This window comes from Lagopus leucura, unplaced genomic scaffold, assembly GCF_019238085.1.
Source record: "Lagopus leucura isolate 7727_CA_CO unplaced genomic scaffold, USGS_WTPT01 Super-Scaffold_100157, whole genome shotgun sequence".
Taxonomy (NCBI): Eukaryota; Metazoa; Chordata; class Aves; order Galliformes; family Phasianidae; genus Lagopus; species Lagopus leucura.
Window position 1 is genome coordinate 28635711 of NW_024962334.1, and position 23951 is coordinate 28659661.

At 40.5% G+C, this 23951-nt stretch overlaps 2 protein-coding genes across 3 annotated transcripts in view; both read right to left on the reverse strand.

The window, feature by feature from the left end:
* Window positions 1–1549: 1549 nt before the first annotated feature.
* GATAD1 (GATA zinc finger domain containing 1) lies at window positions 1550–4490 on the reverse strand. The gene is made up of 5 exons (XM_042888732.1): window positions 4273–4490; window positions 4062–4187; window positions 3753–3812; window positions 2517–2700; window positions 1550–1832 (listed from the first exon to the last, which is right to left on the reverse strand). The coding sequence occupies exons 1-5, from the start codon at window positions 4471–4473 to the stop codon at window positions 1642–1644; spliced, it is 762 nt and encodes a 253-aa protein (XP_042744666.1). The 5' UTR covers window positions 4474–4490; the 3' UTR covers window positions 1550–1641.
* A 5100-nt stretch (window positions 4491–9590) lies between these two features.
* ANKIB1 (ankyrin repeat and IBR domain containing 1) overlaps window positions 9591–23951 on the reverse strand; it is an 87609-nt gene continuing 73248 nt past the window's right edge. Inside the window, exons 12-20 of one of the 2 annotated variants that reach the window (XM_042888427.1) lie at window positions 22148–22282; window positions 21521–21607; window positions 21347–21413; window positions 20813–20958; window positions 18916–19094; window positions 18385–18436; window positions 15145–15238; window positions 13132–13265; window positions 9591–12735 (exon numbers count right to left, since the gene is read on the reverse strand). In XM_042888427.1, coding sequence (XP_042744361.1) covers window positions 11983–12735; window positions 13132–13265; window positions 15145–15238; window positions 18385–18436; window positions 18916–19094; window positions 20813–20958; window positions 21347–21413; window positions 21521–21607; window positions 22148–22282 — 1647 coding nt within the window. In that variant the 3' untranslated portion in view covers window positions 9591–11982. Of the gene's footprint in view, window positions 12736–13131; window positions 13266–15144; window positions 15257–18384; window positions 18437–18915; window positions 19095–20812; window positions 20959–21346; window positions 21414–21520; window positions 21608–22147; window positions 22283–23951 lie in introns of both variants that reach the window. The other variant, XM_042888426.1, reaches the window with a different exon arrangement.

A 23951-nucleotide genomic window follows, 5' to 3' on the forward strand; every position in this document is an offset into this window, starting at 1 on the left:
CTGGCTTGTAGAACAGTTTGTGCAGAAAGCCCTTAACACCAGTAGTTCAGTATTTGGTACTTTTCCGCTTCAGCCGCTTAAGTGTTTTCATTACTCTACTGAGACTATCAGTATATAAAATCGGTCTTTATTTCCTTTTCCTGAGCAAATGTTTAATTTGAATTCAGGATTATTTTTCATATCATTGTTAACTGCAAAGACTGAAAAAATTCACACAAATTTATAACAACGTACAGTTCAAACTGTATGTCAGTGTTGCCTTACTCAAGAAATAAGGATATATTCCAACAGGAGGAAGCAAGGTGACAAACCCAAATAACAGGCTTTAAATCTGCATTCAGCTATGTAAGAAGGGTATCTTCATACAGAAACAACGTTTAGCAGAAAGTTACTTAGGCCCATGGGGCTGAAAAACACTCCCTTAGAAGGTGACAGCTAAGAATACAGCCACATGGCTGATAGGCTTAAGCCTGAAGAAAAAAAATGAGTGCAATAGAAAACTAGTTACTGCATCACTGATCAAGTTTGCATCCACAAGTGTTTGTTTATGAATTTATTTGGGATATTTATGAGTTCATTTAAGAAATAAAGAAAAATTGCTGTCACAGTTAACCAAATTAAGCTTGGTTGACAGCAAGCTGAAAATGAGCCAGCAGTGTGCCCAGCAGCCAGAAGGGCCAACCATAGCCTGGGTGCTGCAGGCCCAGCATCGCCACTGGGCAAAGGGAGAGGTTGTGCTGCTCTGCTCTGAGCTGTGCGGCCTCTCCTCCAGCACTGGGTGCAGTTTGGGTGCCACAGCATAAGGAAACTGTTTAATAGTGTCCGAAGAAGGGGTACAAAGATGCCTACAAAGGAGTCCAGAAGGCAAGATGTATGAGGAGCAGCTGAGGTCCCTGGGTTTGCTCAGCCCGGAGCAGAGGAGCTGAGGGGTCCTCACAGCAGCTGCAGCTCCTCACAAGGAGTGGAGGGGCAGCACTGAGCTCTGCTCTGTGTGACAGCAACAGGACCCAAGGGAACGGCATGGAGCTGCATCAGGGGAGGGCAGCTGGGGGTCAGGGAAAGGTCTGCACCAGAGGGTGGTGGGCATGGAATGGGCTGCACAGGGCTGCAGGCGCAGCCCCAGGCTGCTGGAGTTCAAGGAGTGCTTGGACAGCACTCCCAGATACGTGATTTGATTTTTGGGTGGTGCCGTGTGGAGCCAGGAGTTGGATTTGATGACCCTTGTGGTTCCCTTCCAACTTGGGATGTTCTGTGATTCCATGAAAAAGGCATCTAAGGTGCTGCACAATTAGAAGTACATCCTGTAACTCATTTTCTGCGAAACTGGAAAATAAGAATGCTAAAGTCAATGTTCAGAAGTCAATTGATTTGCTCATCCAAGTAGAAGAGGGTATGAAACTCTGCGGGTTTTCCCAAAATGATCAGTAATGACTACAAAATATAACATGGGGAAAAAGAAACAACTTCAGTTTTAAAGATGAGATGTATTTTAAAATAAATACATAAATCCATGAAGTAAACAGAACATTTTATCCTTTTTTTTTTTTTTTTTTTTTTTTTTTTTTTTTAAACTTCTCCTACGGGATATGCAGACCTGAGGATATATTGAAAATAACTGGTCCAAAGTGTTCCTTTAAAAAATTATAAATTATTAGTAACAGTTTCTTTAATGGAGATTGCAGGGGTAGGTCCTACATGAGTCCATATATATCCCTTCTCTGGTCTTGTAGGAACAGTAGGGAAGGGAGATGATCGAGATTTGAAATATTCTGAAGGTGCGTGACAAACAAATTCCAAATATTCCATTTTCCTTGGGAGATCTTCTTCTGGTCCTATTTAAAAAAAAATAATGTTTTTCAAATACAAATTTTAAAAGGCATAAAAGTGGAGAGTCCAAGACGATATAATACACAACAAGAGTCAACATCTGCCCCACCAAAAAAAATACCTTGCATAGTATTTGAGGCTAAAGCACCAGTGAAAAACCTCCTTATTTCTGTCGGGTTGATTTTTTTCCCCATTTGAAGAACATGTTCTTAATAGATCCTATTTGTGCCTGCTGCCAGAAGGATTTACTCAATTTATTACTACTTCTTAATCAGCTGCAGAACACACTCTACGCCAGTGCTCTCAATGTACTTTATACATCCAAGATTAAAAGCAGCTAATTCTGGTCATTTCAGAAGAAACAGCTTGGACTGGCACATCTAGTTTATGTCATAATAACTTTAATTCTATCTGTGGAGTAGTAATTTGATCCTTAAAGTTGTAAGACTGTAATTGTGTGTGCCTGTGAGCACAAGAAATAAACAACCCCACTCACTGCAGCAGTGCTGCTCACATATATAAATTTTAAAAAGTATTCAAGCAAACTAAATGCTTACAGGATTAGGGTCTAAAATGTGGGAATCACATAAAAGACTACAACAAACCAAAGAAGTTTACTTAAAAGTTACAACTCTGTATTAGTTTGGGAACATGTAAGCAGTCATATGAAACGAAGGCTTAGAGATTACCTATGATATAGGATGCGGGGTCAAAGCAGTCTTTGGGGCTGGCTTGCGTAGGAATGAGCCATGTTAGTGCAGCACTCTTTTCACAGTATTGGTCCTGAATAAACCCACGGATCTGGGCATAGTATGTTTTGCCATCCTGCTCATCAACTACCGAAACAACATCTCCGATTTGGTAGTACACACCCTAGAAGGCACATAAATGAAAGTCAAATCAATCTGATCTCAAAAGCTTCACTCTGATTCATATGCTAAATATCATGACCTTACACTACCTCAAATTACCCCAATCTCAATACAGCCATAGCTTTCCCACATGCAATAAAAGGTGGCATGAACCAGATCACTGTCACACCTGAGCAGTCACCAGCATGACCTGTGTACAACCACCTAATGTCTGGAACTTTGAGTTCAGTCCCTGAACTGTTTTTGAGGCTCTACAGGTCAGCATCTCTGCCTGCCAAATGCCACAGAAGCAGCCTAGCCTCACCCACCTTCACAGAACCAGCTCTCAGTTGCTCTGCAACCCCCCTTCCCACTACTGCTGCACCTCCCATTTGCACAGCAGTGATGGTTTTGTTCAGTCAGTAGATGAGTGATACCACCTTCCATAGAAAGTAATAGCAGCAATCACCTTGTACGTGCAGGCAAAGCAGTTTTCTGCACAAAAAGTTCACCTATCAGCGTGCAAAGCAGGCCCAAAACACTGAGTCACCTCCTGCTAAGGCCAGATGTTACACAGTGCTCAGTCAGTGCATAACGCTGCACAGCAAGCGCGACATCACTTGGTGTCATAACATTCTGCAACACAGCACAGTGTCTGCACTATCAAGACTGGACTACTGTAAGGGGACCCAAGGGGATCAAGCAGTTCAGCTGCTGGCTCCAGACAGGGCCACCCAAATTTCAAACCCTATTTCAAGAGCACAGTCCAAACACTGCCTAAACTGAAGCGGTCAGCTGAACCTTTCTACCAGGGTGTGAGGGATCGCTCACACACAGCCCAGGTGGGAGCCGGGCCAGCTGCCACCTCACTGATGAACACAACATGACAAGTGTGACTACATGGGCTCCTGTGGGACCTCAGCAGATGCAGCACTGTGAGGCAGAGCAGAACCCTGCACACTGCTGGGCAGGGAAGCACACCTCTGTGAGCACCTCCTGCTGCCTCCCTGGTAACTTGTGAAACTGAAAACACCAGGAAGGTCCTTTCGGTGGGCAGATCTGCACGGGCCATACCTTATAGAAGATCGACTCTGCGGTAATGATGGTGGATACGGATTCAGGGGCCTTGATGGGCTGGGGAAACAACACAGATGGAAGAGGAAGAGCATTAAAGCAGAGCAAGAGAACTGCAGGGTGGGTTTTCTCGCCCTTTTACGACGACGCCACACTGACGGAGAATCGCAGAGAATGTGGAAACACGGGAAACGAGCCGCAGACGTCCGTACTTTACAAACACACAGCGGGGCCGGGCCGCCAGCCTCGGGCAGCACCCCGCAGGGCCCGCCCGCCCCGCCCGAGAGGACAGCCCCGGCAGCGCCTTACGTTCTTCAGCTTGAAGATGTGCCTCCTGCCTTTGCCCTTCGTGGAAACCTTCTTCTCGGCGGCGGGCGCGGACTTGTACTTGGTGTTCCTCAGCCGCGCGGACCGCCGGTGGATCTCCTGCTTACTCTGGGGGCGGAGGGAACGGAACGGGGCTGTAAATAAACACGGCGGGAACGCCGGGGAGCCGCCCCGCCCGCAGCCCGGCGCTCACCTGCTTCCCGCCGCCGCCGCCCCCGCCGCCGCCGTTGCTGTGCTGCGCGGCGGCCGAGGTGGTGGCGAAGGCGGCGGGCCCCGGCGGGGCGGAGCGGGCCGTGCAGTTGTTGCACAGGATCTCGCCCTGCCCGCCCTTCTTCCACATGGAGGAGGACGTGCTGCGGCACACGCTGCACGTGGGCTTCAGCCCCAGCGGCATCCTGCGGCCGGCAGCGGGGCCCGCGGCCCCCAGCAGCGACACGGGGTAACGCGGCGCCACCGCCGGGCCCACCTCGGTCCCGGCCCCTCCCCAGCGGCGGCGGATGTCGCTGCGTGGCGGCGCGGCGGGAGGAGCGCGGCCGGGCCCTGCCCTCTGCTGCGTGCGGGGCCGCCGCTCCGTACCGCCGCTGGGGGGCGGCGCGGCACGGCGGAGGACGGGAGGAAGGGCAGTGGGTTCTTAAGGGCGAGGGGAGGTAGCCTGAAGTTGTGGCAGGGGTGGTTTAGGTTGGATATGAGGAAACACTTCTTTACAGAAAGCATTGTTAGGTACTGGAATAGGCTCCCCAGGGAGGTGGTTGAGTCACCATCCCTGGATGTGTTTGAAAACTGTTTGGATGTGGTGCTCAGGAATGTGATTTAGGCTGTTAGAGTTAGGGTGGTATAGTTAGGTTGAGGTAGGACTTGATGATCTTTAAGGTCTTTTCCAGCCTGAGCAATTCTGTGATTCTATGATTATGTGGCGAGGCTTGGTTCTGGAGTGTGGGAGCTGCTAGGTTTCGTTTAAACCTGCCTTGATGCAAATTAAATTGATTTTGCCTCATACTCAGCAGATGTGAACTATTTTCTGCAACACTTTTTTTTATTGTTGAGGAAAAGGATCCTGCTTAAACCCCATCACTCTTTCATGTAAAACAGGGGATTTCACTCTGTGTGCTATGGGAACAACTGTGTAGTTGATGGGCATAACTCACAGGGATCTGCCTGCATAGAATGACACCCTGAGGTGGGGCTTGGGATCACCATTCTGCTTGTGGCCTCTGAAAGGCCCTCAGAACCATCGGCATAGAGAGTTGGCGCTGCCCTGGCTGTCCCACCGCCCCCTGCCTGGGCTGAGGAAGGTTGGAAAGGCAATGGCTGAAATGTGATGGGAGAATTGCTGAGTGTCCAGTAGGTACAGGGGGAATGACTCAGGACTTCTTAAAAGCCCTCTCCCTCTGTTCCCCTTGCTAGGATCCAAATTTGGCAAAGGTGATGCTAATCTTTGAGCACCTTTATTTGTTTCTAGATTCCCCTTAGTAGAACCAGGCTTTCTGAAGCTGAAGTGGGTTGTGTTGGGCTGTGGCTTCAAACTCGGAAATGCCTAATGTAGGTGGCTAGATTTGCAGTGTAAATTTAGCTGAAGCTGGGGATTACATTCATTTTATCGCATTATTGCATGCTTTCACCTTATTTTACTTTATTTTAGCCTCAGCAAAAGAGTAGTGCTCTCTTGACTGATCTCAGAACCCATCCCTGCCCCAAGGGACTTCACCCGAGGGCAGACAAAGAACCTGGAGCAAAATGTGAGCTCCACCTGGAGTTGGCTGAGTGCACCCTGACCACCTGTGCAGAATCATTTATTCCTGAGAGCTTTCAGATGGTGATGATTAATTATTAGAAATGCTGCATATCCACATATGCTCCATGCATCCCCTGCTTGCATAGTTTAATTATTCTGCAATAATTTAATTGCACTGCTTCCTTTTAGCTTCCTGTATCTGCTGGCCCCTATCTGAAGAATCCTTTATTACAACATTGTGTCACTCTGCAGAGGATGCACCTGGAGGGCTGGTCTGGAAATATTTGTGCTGTGAATGCATGTAATTGGGCATGACTGCCCGACTGGTGCAGTCTGTGTTTCCACATGGTGCTGTGCTAAGGTTCATATGCTCCTTAGCTCTCTTATGAGGGCCTTGTTTCTCTTAATTACCTTAGCTATAAGGGATGCTATTCTTTAAATGTATTGGAGAATTATTGCTAACATGAATAGCCTGCATATATCTTAGCAACATGTAGGTCTTAATTCCTCATTCAAAAGCATGGTGGAGCCAAGAACCAGCCCCACTTTCTGAGGTCACTGAGTTCTGGCCCAAGGCATGTCGCAGTGGCAGAGTTAAGACTTCGACACATGCCTCGTTCTTGAAGAGTATGGTAAGTCTGACTCTCAAACTGCTATAATTCTTCTTGAGAATGCTTCTGTGACACAAGAACAGAGAAAATGCACTTCTTAACAGAAGTATTTCTGCAGCTGTCTTCAGGCCCTTAGGACTTATTTTTGGAACAGCGGGCTACCTTTTCACCACTGAGTCTTCTTGGAAATGGGAATCCTGTAGTACAGGTTTCCCGCTTAACTGGTTATCTTTACATGTCGCTGTTTCTGCTTCATCCAAACAGCTGGGATCTTTGAATAGAACTTGAATTGGTTAGGTTGAATTGTGGCTCCAGTAGCAATTCTCTGGTCTTGGTTTTTAGCCTTTACACTGCTGATGGAATAATGTGATCCTTGGGTGCAGCCTCAGTTGGGACTTCTATTATTCTTTGCACTGTGAGAAGTAGGTGCTACTGGTAGGGAAGTTCATTGCCTTTATGCATGTTTGGTGTTAAGGAATACTTCCATGCCTTCGTTATAAGCCAGTACAACAGCTGCAAGTCAACACCGATTCCTGAAGGCACATTTCTACTGTGCATGTAAATTATGAAGACTTCCTCTTTAATTTGTTAGTGGAAAAATATAAAGGAGATGGGGCAGTGGGATAAGATCTCATACTAAATGTAAAGCAGATCCAGTTATTTACCATTACTTGTTTATTACACTTAGATTTCAAAAATAAGATACCTGTCTGTGCTGTTCCATCCGTTGCACTAAACAGGTTACTTGTGGTTATCACTGCATGTGTTTTTTGATGAACTTTTTCTCTGGGGTAGGCACCCACTCCATTGCCCCCATTTCTTTGCATCCTCATCTGCACTTTTTTGTCGTTTGCTACACTGCCCAGGGCTGTATTCTTGAAGCCTGCCCTAGTAGTTTCCCCAGGAAAGGCTTTCAGAGCACAAACACTAAGAAAAACCAATTCCAGGGCCAATCAAAGGCTGCAAATGCTGAGTCCTTCAATGCTCTGTGACCCAATCTGCCCATGTGAATGTCCAAAATTGCTTCACATAGTTTTGTGCTATCTCCAGCTTAAGCCTCCGTGCATCTGTATGACACAGAATGGAAACTCAGCATTACAATCCAAGATAGCCCTGTGACCAAAGAAATATTTGGGGGACATGGAAAATCTGGGTTTCAAACCCTTACTCAAAAACTTTCCAGTTGAGAACTCGTGGTCCCATGTGAGTTTTTGACTTCTTGATGATTACCAGGCTGTAAGAGTCAAGTGTGTGCAAACACTGCTGTCACACCAAAGCATGCTGCTTGCTGTGTTAGCTCTGTCAGGAAGTGTGCTGGAGGAACGCTGCCTGCTAGGTTTTAGGTAGAGCCACTTGCTGAATTATTGCTGGGTCCCATAAATTCACATGGGTGTTCTGGCCAAACTTACCGAGGATTTGGGATGTAGCAGTGCTTGAAAGGTTAAGGCTGTGCTGAAGTCCTCCCAAGGCTCTAGTTTTATGCACAGCATGGAGCTACGCACAGCAACCTGTTTCTGAGGAGCTGTGCAGTTGCAGCCTCTCTGCTGCCCTGGAAGGTGGTGGGCTCACGGTATCATTTTGTGACTGTTTGTCTCATCTCCCTGCAGATAAACATTCCATGTATCTGTACGTCCATGCAAATGATTTAAAAAGAAAAGAAAACGTGCAAAATTCTTCTGAATTTTGTACGTCGCTGCAGAAAGGAGTTTTGTAAAGATGAAGACCTGCTTAATTTTAAAATGACACCATCCTGTCAACAACGGCCTTGGTGAGCCGCAACCCTATGTATCTATGAAAACTTAGGAGAAAAAAGGCTTTGCAGTTTACTGGAAATATTTTTTTTACTTCATTGTTCTATTTTCAGTAAATCTTTTATGAATGGCTTGAAGTGTTTCATGTTGTTATATATTTGGAGAACAATACAAATTCTATTATTGCATAGTTTTGAATTGGAATGCACACAAATCACTGCAGAAAGCTAAGTTTTCATTCCTTTCCCCTTGTACAAAGACTGGCAGAAACATCAGTGCTAACAGGGGATCTACCTCCTCCTTTTTGTGCACATCTTGTGCTTTACTCTTCAGTTAAAAGGAACAAAGGTTAGAAATGACACTCGACTTTGCATTACCACTGGCTTCCCTATGGTTTTCAAGTGTCCAGATCTGTCTGATATGCAGAAGAGTAGTAAGGACAATAATCACTACATTCTGCAATATCAAGCAGATTGCGTAGATAATTTTCGGTGAAGAAACTAGCTGTCATTGTATCTGTGTTTGGATTCCATCCTTATCAGCCCCTGTGAGTACTACAGTGGGATGACGTGTGCTGGGAGAGAAGAGGAGGAAAATGCAATTGTGAAGTCAGCCTTGATAAAGAGAGCTCTGAAGCTGGGCTGTAGGGGTGTCTGGTTTTGAAGCATGTTGTGATTGAAACTATGTCTTAAGTTTGAATACTAGTATATTATAGCTGCTATTAGGAAAAAAAAAACCACTCACTGTCTTAGTAAAACTCATTTTCTTTTGCTAATTGCAGCATATTGAGCTACACCACAGCAGCAGGTGATGGGAAGTGCCTTGCAGTGACTAATCCAACTTTGTGCATTGGATTTTAGAAGCTCTCCTGGTATCGTGGCATGATTGTTTCAAGCAGCAAATCATTGTAACAATGAACAGAATAGTTCAGTGTTTGTTTGGACAGTTTGGAATTTCCTGCTAACAACAGAGATGGATATGACACAATTTAGGAGCACTATTCAGACCACCAAGTTTTCCTTGATCAAACAGACCAGTTTTAACATTTTTTGTTCTGTGCAGCATTCAGGCTTCAGCATCATAAGCTGTCAGTTCCACTAATTCATGGTATGTTCCTCAAGGATCAGTACCACCCCTCCACATTGTTCAGCACCACTATTTTTACTGACAGGGCATTACAGCTTACAAAAACATAGGTGCACAAAATGGCTGTGGCAAGTAAAGTGAAACTGTCTACTTTAGGTTTTCAAAGCTTAATGAATGTAATTGGTACCTTATACTTTCAAATCAAAACATTCATCTTACTGTTATGGTCCCCTGCTATTCAGGCTTGGGACCAATCGTATCCTAAAAACTTCTATCATTAGTCTTCAGAATCTGCTACAGTAAGTCTAAGATGAGATAAGACAGAACGGAATTAGTTTAAGTAATAAATGTTTAATCAAAGAATTTTACATATTATTAACAGCATTCATTTGGCCAAACATCTACATGGTTGTAGTATCCTACTTGTATATAAAGTGGGAATGTATCAAGTATAGACTATGAAAGTGCAAATAACAATTCAAGGTTAGAGTAATTTTTTACATTATAAAATTAACAGGTTTACAAAATAGTCTTGCCAAACTTTATTTTTGAATTGTAAAGTCAATGACTATGGTGTTAAAATAAGTACCAAGAAAATACAAATTTAATAGGCTAATTTCATGCTCGTAAGAGTAACACGGAAACAATGAATATACTGCACAACCTAACCAAATTACAAAAAACCAGAACCCACAAACTTCACTATCTTCACAGAGAGCACTCTTAACGTATCTTACTGTAGCTTTGCAAGACATCTCAATGCAATACACACGATCTTTGTGAGAAATCTTCCTATCCAGAAATTCAAGGAAGCTATGTGAGCTAAACAACTTCCAGGCCAATTCATGTTGACAGTTCACAAAGAACTGCTTTAGTTGAAGGATTTTATACCGTACAACAATTTTAAATAGGTATTTTGCAAAGATGTCCAAAAGTTCATGATTATGTCAGGAAAGGGGCAGCTAGAGGGAAAGCTGGTAAACGAGTTGAGACTACTCTATTCCATTCTCTCTAAAGATGCTTGCAAAATGATCTAGGTTCTTAAGGGGTAAGGGTAAAATATTCTTACTTCAGTTTTTACTAATACGAACCTTGTGACTGCAAGGTTCAAAAGCAGGATTTGCATGAATTCAAAACACTCACTTGAACTCACAGTAATCAATACATAAACTTTGCTATCATGACACTTGCCTATACACACTCAGTAGTAATAAACTTTTATATCATATCAAGAAATTTCTGGTAACAGTTAAGCAAAACTTAAAATGGAGTGTATGTAATTTGCTTGTGTTATGAAAAGGTTTGATTATATGTAATTAAAACAGCCATTTCAACAACTTACTCTAGTTGTAATTACATACTGTACCATTGTATCTCACTAACTGTAGATTGATGCTTTTAAGCAAATCTAAAACCAGTATTTTTTTTATTTTCACGGTACAACGACTAGGAAGGGGTTTTTTTTTGTGTGTGTTTTTTTTTAACACTAAACAGTAATCACACAGCAAATGAATATTGTGCAATTGAACAAATACCTAGCAGTGTTTTGTTTATACGAAAACACTGATTCAACACTTAGTTATTTACTGTAAAGGCAAGGCCATGGGTGGTTGTATGGAGGTCTTTGCAATTAATAGCATAGTTACTCCAGAACAGACACTGAAATTGAATTACTTGTTTAACTGTGGCAACTATCCAGTTGGGTTTGGCAAAGGCACCGTAACATGTTGAGCAGAATCTGTTATCTGAACTTTAACTGTGGGACTGGCTAATGTATGAAAATCCTGTATTCCTATATTTTTATAAAATGTTATCATTAAAAGTAATTGCACTATCAGTGCATAGAATGCTTTGTAGAATTATGAAAACAAAGAACTATGATTGCACTTCCATTAAAGTGTCTCTTAAAATACAGCATAGCTGTTGCTAATTGACTGTATTTTAATATTTAAAATAACTGTTTAACAGCAGCATTAGGTTTTATTAACTTAAGATACAGGCTACATTTGATTAAATGCAGTCACCATGGCAACACATGCCAGTTAAATTTAGAGAAGCAATGCTACCCAGTGGTTTCTTTCACTGCTAAGAATTGTGGGATTAGTTTGATAGAGTAACACCGCCCTGTTTGATCAGGCTACTGCCAGCTAACTATTCACAGTTTGGCACGTTTGGACTGTAAATAGACATGAAAAAATCTTTGATTTTAATGTGAAGGAATATCCCCTAAAACTTGTTCCTGGAGCAGTACTAAAGAGAAGCATTAAATACCTCAGATCACACTGCTAAATTGCTAAATGTTGTTTTGGTGAAAGAATGAGTTCCAAAAAAAAAAAAAAAAAAAAAAAAAAAAGGAATAAACTGTTTCTTAGAAAAAAACCAAAATAATCAGTGTAAGCCTTTAATCCAAACTTTAGAGTTAAGGATCAACAACCTAAGGCTAAACAGATGCTGCCTTGTATTAGGAATGTGGAATACAACCTACTTATTCAATTTTCTTGAGAGCAAAGAGGCAAGTACTACCAAATTAAATGGAAAGGATATTCCTTGAAAGTTTCACATTATTACAAAGAACTACAATTCAAGAGAGCCTCTAAATATCCGTTGTTACGTCAGTGGTTACAACTGAGCTGTAGTTATGTGGATCCAAGCCTCCATAATGCTTACTCCACATACTGTACCATCTGTCACTGCCATTTGCTTACTTCGGATTTAGTTTTTGTTCATACCAGATGCACACGTTCAATCCATTCACTTGAGGTTTGAGGAGTCTGATTTGAAGCATCTCCTGAAGCATCCAGGGTGCTTGTTACTTCCCTGGTATTATCACCACCTTGCGAAACTGTTTCACCTGGAATAATGTTTTCTTCAGAAGTGCCTTCCTCTGTTTGCGTTCCTCTGCCTTCGTTTTTGAGTGCATCCTCAAATAGCGCATGCTCTTCCTGAAGCTCCAACCCTGTGTCTCTAACATTTGCCCGCCCTGCTGACCCATCTTCAGTACTGGGTTGCTGCGAATCCTCATCTGTTTCTGTACTTGTTGAAGGGATCAGAGCAATACTCTGTGGATTCATGTCATGAAACCAGGCCATAATATTTCCAAGAAGATTTTCATTGGTATTGGGATCTTGACTACTGGAATCAGCATCACTAGATGTTGAGTATAATCCACCTCTTGTATCGCTGCAGGCGTGTGAATGAAGTCGATCGACCAAAAACGGATCGCTGCCTGCCCCTAGTCTCATCAGGCTGTCACCGAGTTCTAACAGCTCAGAGCTGCTCAAGGCGGCTCTTGGGTTATCTATACTTATGGGAGCAGAGTCCAATCTTGTAGGTAGAGACGTACCTATTGCTCCTAAAGATGCCTCGTTATTCAGAAAGTCTCTAGTTTCTTCGTCTATGGCTAAGCCAGATTCTTGTAATGACAACTGAATAGCTAGCAGGATGTTTGGGTCGTCTTCATCCAAAGAACTCAGGGCCTGTGGAAATATATAAGGTTGCTTTTAGAATAGAACTTTCATCTTGTAACACATTTTGGACTGAAAGCAATTTGGTCTCAAATCTATGGGGTTGGACTCAATGATCTCTGGAGGTCCCTTCCAACCCCTACAATTCTGTGATTCTATGACTAAATGACACGTGATTTATCAGAATCATTTTTACTGACACAGTTGCCAACAAATTAAAAGCTAATTATTGTTACAATAACAATCATTCAACAATTCTTACCGGTGAGAATGTACAAGTTGTTGTCCTAGATTCTCCCTTTCTCATTGAAGAATTAAGAAAATTTGCAGAGACAAAATGACACAGAAAAGCAGAGCAGAAGGTGGCAAGCAAAACAGAGGGAATGGAGAAGAGATTAGGGGAGATACCTGCAGAGAATCCTGGTTTTCAGAGCGACTGACAGGGGTATAGTCATGAAGTGAAGAGCTGTGCAGAATACCCATAGAAGCTGAACTCACCATGGAAGTGCCATGTCTTCTGCTACTGCCACCTTCCTGAGTGTCTGTATGGGCAATTCAAACAAATACATTTGAAGAGCAAGCAAGAATGCCTTCTTATATAAATAAGAATATAAGTAAATACCATTATTTACTGACACAATCTCTTGCCTTCCTTTTGGGTTCTAGCTGTGTAATTCCAGTCTTTTATTCACTCTTAACTGAATTATCCAAAACCACTCATTTTACACCAACTCTTCTATGGAGACAAAACAATGCTGTCTGTTTCATTTGTGCCTTTCTACTCTCAATAGCATTCTTTCACCCTCTGAAAGAATGTGCTATGTTGTCAGCAGCATAAGCTCACTGGCAGGGGGAGCAAAATGCTTCCAAAGCATGTACATGAGTTATGGAAAGTCCTGAAAAATACTGCACATTGACTCTCTGCCCAACCTGTATTCTGTATTCTTTCTCAATCTGCCATCCATCATGATCTGTCTCTACAATTCCTTTTGGAAATTTTTGCCAGCATGCACTCAATCTCAAGTATATGGGTTTGGTTTTATCCTTTTGCCTCTTTGTTTGTCACTCTGCATGTCTTCACTAATACCCTATTTTCAGAGCCTTTATGCTATTAATTAGACACTGGCCTGAAAGACACTATGGAAATTCAGTGTGATTTAGAGCTTACAATTTATTTTAAGCAAAGGACACAGCATGGAATTCATCTGCAGGGGGCTTAAAACTGGTGTTGTCCCATTTCTGTTCTTGCAAAGACAACAACTCATCTGTAATGCTAACACTACATCAATTTATACTGCAACGCTGCAGCACAGTTAAGAGCAGAGCTGTTAGTGTATATGTCAGCAATCTAACAAACTAACATCTCTGTCCTCTTAAAGCAACCAACAAAAAATAGGAATAAAATACTGTTTCAAAAAAATTATTCTGTAATGAAAATAACTACTCTCAATTTGAAAAATGGAATTTTCCACTTCAAAACACAAAGGGAAACACAGCAGACAAACTAATTTTCTCTGTTAACAGTGCACACTGTCACTAAATATCCAAGTGTTCAGTCAAATTCTAGTTCTCAAACTAGTAAGATGGTTTCGCACTTTACTTGCAATAGTGAAAGACCAAAGTTCACCATACTTTTTCTAGTTTCTAAAATAAAGAATGTATTTGTTATTTTTTCTCTTTGTTAATAAAACACAAGCTATAGGGCTTAAATTCATAAGGACATAGAGATGAGAATTTTGCAGCCTGGCTTAGAAGTGAAGCACACACCTGGAAGCTCTGAAGAATGAGAATCAGAAGCCTATTTGGATTGGAGCTATTTTTGTACCTTTGCAAAGGCTCCTGGCAGGACACAGACAGCACAGAGAGCCAAGTGACAGTGACCTTACTTCACTGCTAGCATAGCTCAGCCTGGGAGAGCAGCGTGCTGGCAGTCATAGCTCATGCCAACTTGTCTCCAGTACTTGGCCAATGCAGGAGTTTCTGAGCAGGGTTTTGTAATACAGTCTTATGGCTATCATCCAGCAGTCCCGTAGCAGAGGGAATCTTGTCTAGACTCTAGGCACAACTGGTTTTTTTAATTTGCATTAAAAAAGCTGGTATGTAGATAAGACTAGCATATGAAATATGCATTTTTAAAAATTTCTTCAGGAAAGCAAACCTGCTCTAAATAGCTACGGACTTGTTACTGGGAATATCAATGCATAACTCTTTAAAAAGTGTAACAGCCACAATTAAAGTCAGCAGCTCTTCTAAAATCACATACAAAAGTGCAAGAATAAGGTTTAACACTGCATTCTGTAAAATATAATAATATATTTGAAACCCGTTTGAAGTGCATCCAAAGAAGAACAAACACTGTGGTTGCTACTAGCAACTTCTGAAGCAGCAAGAGAGAATAAACAGCCCCAGGCAGGAGCGTACCTAATGTACTCTCACTGGGGTCATCAGGATCTGGAGTATTACTCAGCAGGCTGTGCATGTCTCCACGTCGACGCTGCCTGTGCCTCCTCCGATACTGAAATTCAGCATATTCCTGCATAAACCAAAGGTTACAAAACACAGGGCAGCATGCAGTAATATTTTCTGACGCAACAAGCAACACATTTTTTTTATTTTTTATTAAAAAAAATGTGTGATTTTATAGTTTTATTATAAAATCACCTGTTTTTAGAAAAGCAAATTGCAGGTTGTATCATGCATCATACTTCAACAAAAAGAAACAAATCCAAAAAGCAATCACCAGGTAATCCTAAATTATAAAATAACGGATTAGCAAATAAAAATACTTGAGGCATTACCAACATTTTAATACTTGCAATCTTCCTTTTTAAAGAATTCCAGGTACACTTTTTGTGTTTAAAAACTTTGATGCCAAACTTTACACACGCACACACACGTTTTTTGTAGACATATACCTAAAGATTTTAGAACATTAAGGCAATTAATGCGAGTTAGACAAATAGGTCATGTCTGGGTCCTGTTGCCAGCAATGGCCAATCCAAAGATTCTAATCTTTGGAAAAATATAGAGCCAGCTGATACATACTGGTACTTGTTATTTTTTTCCCAGGCTCTAGGCTCAGGAACAGCCACAGTTGATACTCTTTTATTGAGCAACTGTCATGGTTTTATTGATAGGTTTTTATCCCACGAATTACAAATTTCCTACTGTTGCCTAATCTGAGCTGATAATAAGCCACACCCCACAGATCTGAACTCCTGCAGACTATAATTTCTCATGCTGTATGTATTATGCATTTACCAATGACAGTTTGCGTAATATCCATGGGATAAATTCATTTCTGACTATATTACACTAAGATCCCAAGAGTTACTTATCTTTATTATAATTTCCATGTAAATTCATCTGCTAATATTGAGAGACTAATTTTCTGCTTGAATGCAAATTTTCAGACTTTTTTTGGCTAGTACCTGACTGTGTAGTTAGTGTTTCATTAATCACAGTAATTTATTTACACAAGGGAATAAAATCAGGCACACTGGTAGTAGTTTTCTTATCAGAAAGGAATACTCCTTTCTTCCCTAAGATCCACCTTGGGAAATCTGCAATCCAGAGGTTTCCTTTGACCAGACGATTTCTTAAAGACAGCATTACCATTAATGTTGCTTTCTTTCATTTAGTCTGCATCCTAGAACATCTCAATATCTAAGGTATCTAAATCAACAAGTGTCAGTTCTCTTACACAACGACCTTATTAATTTTGATGGTGTTGTAATGTTATGTTGTCTTTCCATTAAGTGACCTAGACCAAGCTCTTATTTATGATGACATACACAAGCTAAAAAGAACTGTCATGAAATGATCAGCATGGGAAGATTTTTATCTATTTAAGAAATTGTTCCATGAAAATTGTAAGAACATACAAATAACTGTAACTGACCACATGAAAGATCCATTTAGCCCAACAATCTGTTTTGAGCAGTGGTTAATAGTAGGTACTTATGGGACAGAATAAAAAACAGGGCAAGCACGAAGTGATCAGTTGTCCTTCCAGTTCCTAAGGAGTCCTGCATTTCCTGTAATGGAAGGCAGACCCCCAGAGAACAGGAAATGAAATTTTGATGTCAAGCAATATAAATGAATTATATATAAACATACATAACAGTATCACTATGAATCAGATAAGGAATAACGTGAAGTGATCACAGAACACTAAAGTTTATTAGTCATATTAGATCTTATCTTTCATCTGCTTTCAAAAGATTTTACCAGTAGCCTCTTAACTATAATTTTGCTTGTTTTCGTTTTTCAATGTATGAAATATGCAACTCAATTACTGCAGCTAAAATTTACTTCTGTTTACTTGCAACAATTTTTGAAATGTGAACTAAGGAACTTTTATTTTGTTGGATAGGAACATCATTGTTTCACACAAGGACATTCAACAATCAGCATTCTTTGCTAAACCCACTAAGATTTTATTTTCTGTGATAACATTATGCACAGATCTTCTTGTGAAAGTACAGCTCTACATCAAAAACTGTGTATTGAAAAAAATCACTAAAACAAACAATGACCAATATTAATTCTACAAAATTCATTTAGCATAGGTGGTTGCAAGTATCCTTCCTCTCTACAAAGCAAAGAAGCCAACTTGCATTATGCAGTGCCACATTTAGGCAAATCATAAAAACTTACAAGCTATCATCTAAGCATGACTGCAATGGCACCTGCTGCTAAACAGCTCATCAACATACTGCTTATCAGCTTCTCATAACCAGTTCCACTAACAATAAAATACCATCACAATGAGTTTGGTATTTTAGAACACGGAATTATTTCAAAGGAAAGGACTAAAGGAACTAGACAAGAGAAGCAAGTTGATGTTTTGTAGAGAAGCAAGCTATTTTCTCACCAGCATGATGCTCACCAACAACAATAGCAAAGGAAATATATAGAAAAAAGTACATGGAGTTTTCCGGGATGCTTTAAAATGACTAGCTAGAAAGAAAACAGCAGCACGGAAATGTTGAGATGAAGCTTCCTTCCTAACTTAATGCTTTAATCTAATGTTCTCAAAATACAAAATAAAGTTAAGATAATAAAGGCAAGCTTTATAGGAAGCTTCTTGTTTTACTGCAGTCTTGAAAATTATATACTCTTTTCCCATATGTGGGTAGAGAAATATTCATTTAAAAATTGTTGTTTTCATTCTCGGTTAAATCTCGTTTAAGTAAGCAATTTCCATCCTGCTTTAATATATAAAAATGAAAAGAAACACTTCAAATGTTTAACAATATGTGGGTATATGCCTGTAAGTTTTTGTTGAGTTGTTAAAGAAAGACAGGAATTTCTTAGGCTTTGCCAAATTCTGCTGAAATAATGTTGCATTGAAAAGTAATCTACGTACGTATTATTTATTTAGTCTTTTAAGGCTCCCCAGCACATAGAAACCAGTTTATTCTAAACCTGGTTACGTACTTGGAAAACTGTGTATTGTTAAGTAACTATAGTCATGTTAGTGTCACTGCAGTTAGGCATTCATATATATATTTCCTTCTATTGTGAAATAAATAAAATGGTAAGCTTAAACCAGCTTGAGATGCTTTGTATAAGGAAGCTCTTCATGCAGACCACAATCATACCTGTGTTTCTAGAATATGCAGAACTAATTTAAATATGTAAGAAGAAATAGTTTACCTCAGGGGATGCAAATCCCAAATACTCCCAATCCCATGTTCCACCAGCAAAGCTATAAAGTTAAGAGAATTAAGTTTAGAGTTGGAACAAAGTATGAACAACATAAATAGCTTCAAAACCTATCAACGTATAAACAGTGCAACTCTACCGCTCTTAAATCTTCTCCTTTAATGCTTACCTTGCAACTCATTTAGAAAACCATGAAATTGCAATATAAATACTAAAGAAGTGAAAGAAAACCCCACCAATTATCGCAATCACAGTACTCAAGGATATTTACTGCACTTAGCTTTTGAAGCAATTTTAAAAGCCAGCAGAGGTTTCTCATTTGCAGTTTCATCCGCAGAGTCTGATTAACAGCATATGTGCATTTGAGTTTGTGAAAAGCTGCAATTCCACAGTGATCAAATGACAAAGAAAATGTAACTATCTGGTGATCTACGGCCACCAATTTTATCGGCTCCACTTCACCTCACTTTGATCATTACCAAATGAACTTTTTTGAGTTGCACAGTATTTTGTTCGGTTTACCTGCGCCTGGGAGCTTCTGGTGAGTCTGCAGGGGCGACACCACGGGCCACAGAGGCTAAGAATTCCTGCCGCTTTTGCTGCACAAGACAAGCTGCACGGATGATTTTATGGCGAGGAGTCCGAAGGTAAGGCCTGTTTACTTTCTGTGCAAGGTCTTCAGTGACCATTTCCAGGTCTGTCTGCAATGAATGAAAAAAACACAGAATAAAATGAAATGGAAATTTCATTTGTGTTCAGTTTTGGGCCCCTCACTACAGGAAAGATGTTGAGGCCCTGGAGCGTGTCCAGAGAAGGGCAACGAAACTGGTGAGGGATCTGGAGCACAAGTCTTACGAGGAGCGGCTGAGGGAGCTGGGATTGTTCAGTCTGGAGAAGAGGAGGCTCAGGGGAGACCTCATTGCACTCTACAACCTCCTGAAGGGAGGCTGTGGCGAAGAGGGATTTGGCCTCTTCTCCCAAGCAACGAGCAGGACATGGGGCCTTGCAGCAAGTTGTACCAGAGGAGGTTTAGGTTGGACATAAGGAAGAACTTTTTCTCTCTGAGAGTGGTCAGGCACTGGAATGGCTGCCCAGGGAGGTGGTGGAGTTGCCATCCCTGGCAGTGTTCAAGAGGCGTCTGGACAACGTGCTGCGTGATATGGTTTAGTGCTTGTGGTGGCAGTGGTGATGAGGAGATGGTTGGACTAGATGATCTTATAGGTCGTTTCCAACCTTGTGATTCTGTGATTCTACGAAATCAGGCGGAGCTCTACGCCATAAACACTGAACGGAGTGATTTCCTTTCTTCTGAAAATAACATCCAGACAGGAGTCTCATCAGCTCTCATATAATTATTAAAGCTATTGAAATTACAGCTTATTTAGCAAGATGACCTGTGTTGTTTTTTTCTGGCAGTCTGTTCTTTCTTCTTTTATTTAAACTTACCAGAGACAAGAGTCATTTTTTAATTTGGTGTTCACTATCTTGTTTGAAACAACAGTTTTGATTCATCACTAAAGACTCTGAGGTGGAGAATGACTAAGCAAGACCAAAGTCGTCAGTGCATGCCTGGAAGCCTGCTCTGTAAGAACTGAAATTTTATCACCTGCCTCAGCTTGTCCACAGTCATTTGTGTCCTGGCTCCAACACTAACTCATACGTGCAGCCACTCAAACTCCTGCTCTCTGAATTTCAGTTGCCTAGTTATTCCAAGTGTAACAAGCCATTTGCGGTCTCCAAATATCTTGCCTATGCCTTTATTGATCTAAATGTTCCTTTCCTCCAGCTTGCCGTAGGGCTTCCCTGCACACATATACACACTGACCATCTTTGGGGATCCTAAAGGAAAGGAAAGCAGCAGCAGCCCCTGCAGCTGATGTCACTACTACCCATGTACTCTCCCAGCTGTGCCTGCACCCACTCATCAGACACATTATCACGCCAAGACAGGAAATAGGAGCTACATAAGGAGAAAAAACAACTTAATAGAAGTTCCACCCCACCACCACCAATTAATCCCTTCTCCTTGTCCAAGCCTCCTCTGCAGTATGGAAAGCACCGATGCAAGTGTTTCTATTTGCTGCTTTTTGGAGAGGGATGCTTCCAGATTTGGGCTACAAAGATTGCTCAAAATTACAACTTAGCTAAAAGGAGGTTGGTTAGCAGCAATAATTTTCTTTTTTTTTTTTCCCTTTCCACCTGTCCTTACTCTTTGGTTCTGCAGTAAAGTGTTGTTTTTCATTCATTCTAAAATTGAACTAAATGCTATTGTGCCATAGTGTTAAAAATCCATGTCTTACTCAGACTTGGTTACAAATATGAAGTATCAGTTTTGCACTACAAAAGTAGACACACGACACTGATAACTAATACTACAAAAAATGTAATATTAGAAAAGCAAGCTATATGCATGTATTACCTGCATAAGTTCAAATATTTCTTTCTTTGTGCTTTTAGGCTCCAAAAAGAATCCATATGGATAAGAACACTTGAGAATGCGTCGAGTTTTCAGAAGCTCCTGTACTGCATCTTCAATGAATGTGGTATCAGGACAGCCTCCCTCAGCTGTAAGATAATAAAACACTGTGAAAATATTCTCCTGCTGATGTCAGCATTTCTTTTAGTGTAAGAGTTTTCCACCAAAAATGTGCACATCAGCTAAACTCCAGCAGCACAGCAGCAGGTTCTCAGTGAGTGTACAGTCTTCTTACTATAAGAAGTGAACACAGAATGTTAGCTTCTCTCTTATTAGTGCCATTTCCTCTGTGTGAAATACGTAAGATTTTACTGTACATTTAGCTTTCATCCACTGCTTATGAATTCTAGTTCCGGAGGGATCACATCACACAACAGACTGATGTGAGCTCTATTCAAAATAAAAGGTTTAGCCATAACACATTTGATTTCAAATCAAATTCACAGTTCATAGCAAATACAAACAAGTTCTACTTACTTCCACTGAGAGCTTTACTCAGCTGCTCCATCTTTTCTTTGGCTGTTTTTAGAAGGCGCTGTTCTAACTAGAACAAGTAAAGAACAAGTAAGAACAAATAAAATACAATATGCTTTTTTTTTTTTTAATGGATGAAATGTAAACAAGAATGAATAAATATGGTTTGTCCCATACCTGGTAGCTAAGTTCATGGTTCTTAAACCTTGTGTAATAGTGCATAAACCTATCCAGTTCTTGAAATCTCCTATGCTTCTTTTCAGCCTGGAAAAGAAGAATACAAACCAGGACAAATTTAATGGTTTAATTTAACAATTATTGTTGGCTACAATCTCATAACTGTTTATATTCCCACCAAATGTGAAGCATTATACCCAATGCTGACAGGTGCTATGCACAAAAAGACAAATGTAAGTTTTGAATGTCCAAGCCTGAAAATACTCTAACTAGAGTTAATGTACTGTGTGCATACTATTTTTAAGCAGACTTTCCAAATGCCAAAATTAAAACATGTCTTCTGAAATGCACAGAGAGTACCACCACACCCATTTCAGAAAAGGAAACCATGACATAGGAAAGTAAATCAACTAGTCTAAGTCAACCAGTGGCTGTCAGCAAAGACAGATGACGAACTAAATCTTATGCTTCTATCCACAAATAAGCATGTTTTCTTTCTGTCCTTTGCTTATTTTTAAGGTTATATTTTCTCTTTTAAAACCTCGGTTGGGAAGAATTTTGATTGAACTTACCCTAAACACCAAATTGCAGCCTTAGTACTACTATGCAAGCAGACATTTTTGTTACCTCTACTGTCATCTCTTTGGACTGTTCCTCTACATGCTGAATAACCTCATAGCGAGTACATCTGTAGTATCCTCCTGTAGAAGAGCTGTGCTTTTTCCATTCTTCTAAGCATATCCAGCAAAAATCATACTTGCACTTCAGAGAAAACACAAAAAACAAGACAAAAACAAAGAAGCTGATACATTGTAGGTATGCAGTTAAGAAAAACTAGCACCATTCTGGGACCATAATACTTGTGGTCTAAACAGAACTGTTGTGGAGCCTTTTTCCTATTTCATGTATTATAGAAGATCATGGTTATCAAATCATGAGAGTCAGAATTTTTGTTCACCGAATCAAAAGGTCATGTGTAAGCTACAAGTTAAGCTGTAAGTGTATGAAATAAATCAAATGATAGAGCTCATTAGATCTGTTTTGTTTGTTTGTTTGCTTGCTTTTTTAAACAGTAACACTGAAACTGCTAATGAGAAAGGGTGAATTTTAACAAAACTTAAAAAGTGGAATTATCAGAAAGCTTAATTTCTCAGTCAATAAAATGAAACTAATAGTTTACACATGAGCGTGACTTATCTGTAAAGCACTCAAAACAAAATATTTCAGTTCTGTAAATGCAATTCTACTGATCTTATCTGCATTTTCTTTTGTTGCTTTTTCCAGTTTGGGAAAGTGATTTTCAGTATCCTGAATATTCTCTTGATGGAGAAGAACAGTTTCTCACTCAATCCTAGTATGTTTGCACAATGACCATTACCAGTAATTCAAGAGATGTGCTTCTGAAATCTGTTCCCAGCTGCAACCCTGCTGGTATCATTGTAGTGGAATGAATGTGAAAGAAATACTATGACTTAATATTTGCTGTAATGTAGAAAGAGCATGCAAAACCTTTGAAGTGCCCAACTAATTGCACCTAAGAAATAACAAAAAACATAAGCCTAAAGAAAACAGAAAGCTTAAGTGAAAGCTGTGTCTTCACTAATTGTACAATCATTGAACTGTTTGAGTTGGAAGGGAGCTTTAAAGGTCATTGGTCCAACTCTCCTGCAATGAACAGGGACACCTACAGCTAGATCAGGTGCTCAGTGCCCTGTCCAACCTGACCTTGAATGTCTCCATGAAGACATAGGGGCATCCACCACCTCTCTGGGCATCCTGCTTCAGTGCTTCACCACCCTTATTATAAAAAGCTTCTTCCTTATATCCAGTCTAAATCTCCCCTCTTTTAGTTCGAAATTATTTCCTCTTGTCCTATCACAAGGACAGCGCTGAGCGGGCTGAACAGCTCAGCAATACGCGTTTACGCTCTTGTTTCCTAATAGCAATTAAAAAAATGTAATTACCAATATTTTGGTCATGTGGTGTTCCTAATGCAAAACAGTAATAGTAATAGCAACTACTAAAGCAAGCAAGTAAAAACAGAACTTTCAATAATGATTTCAAGTTAGGCCTCTTCTGCGTTTACTGAGCAGAAAGCTTTTAAAACAGGTAACAGATTACAAGGAGACCTGTCATATCCAGACTTCTTTTCAACAGAGAAGATTGAGCTATTATTCTCAACTCAGCACTGAATTCTCAGCAGGGTTATTTCAAAATAACCGGAAGCTGTCTAGAAATGGATGGGCAGAAGACTATGACTTGGTCACCCTATTCATTTAATCTGTTTTACTGATGAACAAAGAAAAATCCTGAAAAACTGAAGCAAAAATTAATGTGAAGTAGTAAGAAGCCATTAATATTATTACTGGAATTCAATAAATTAAACCACATTTTTCTTCTCTTTTGTAAGTTTAACCTTTCCAGAAATATC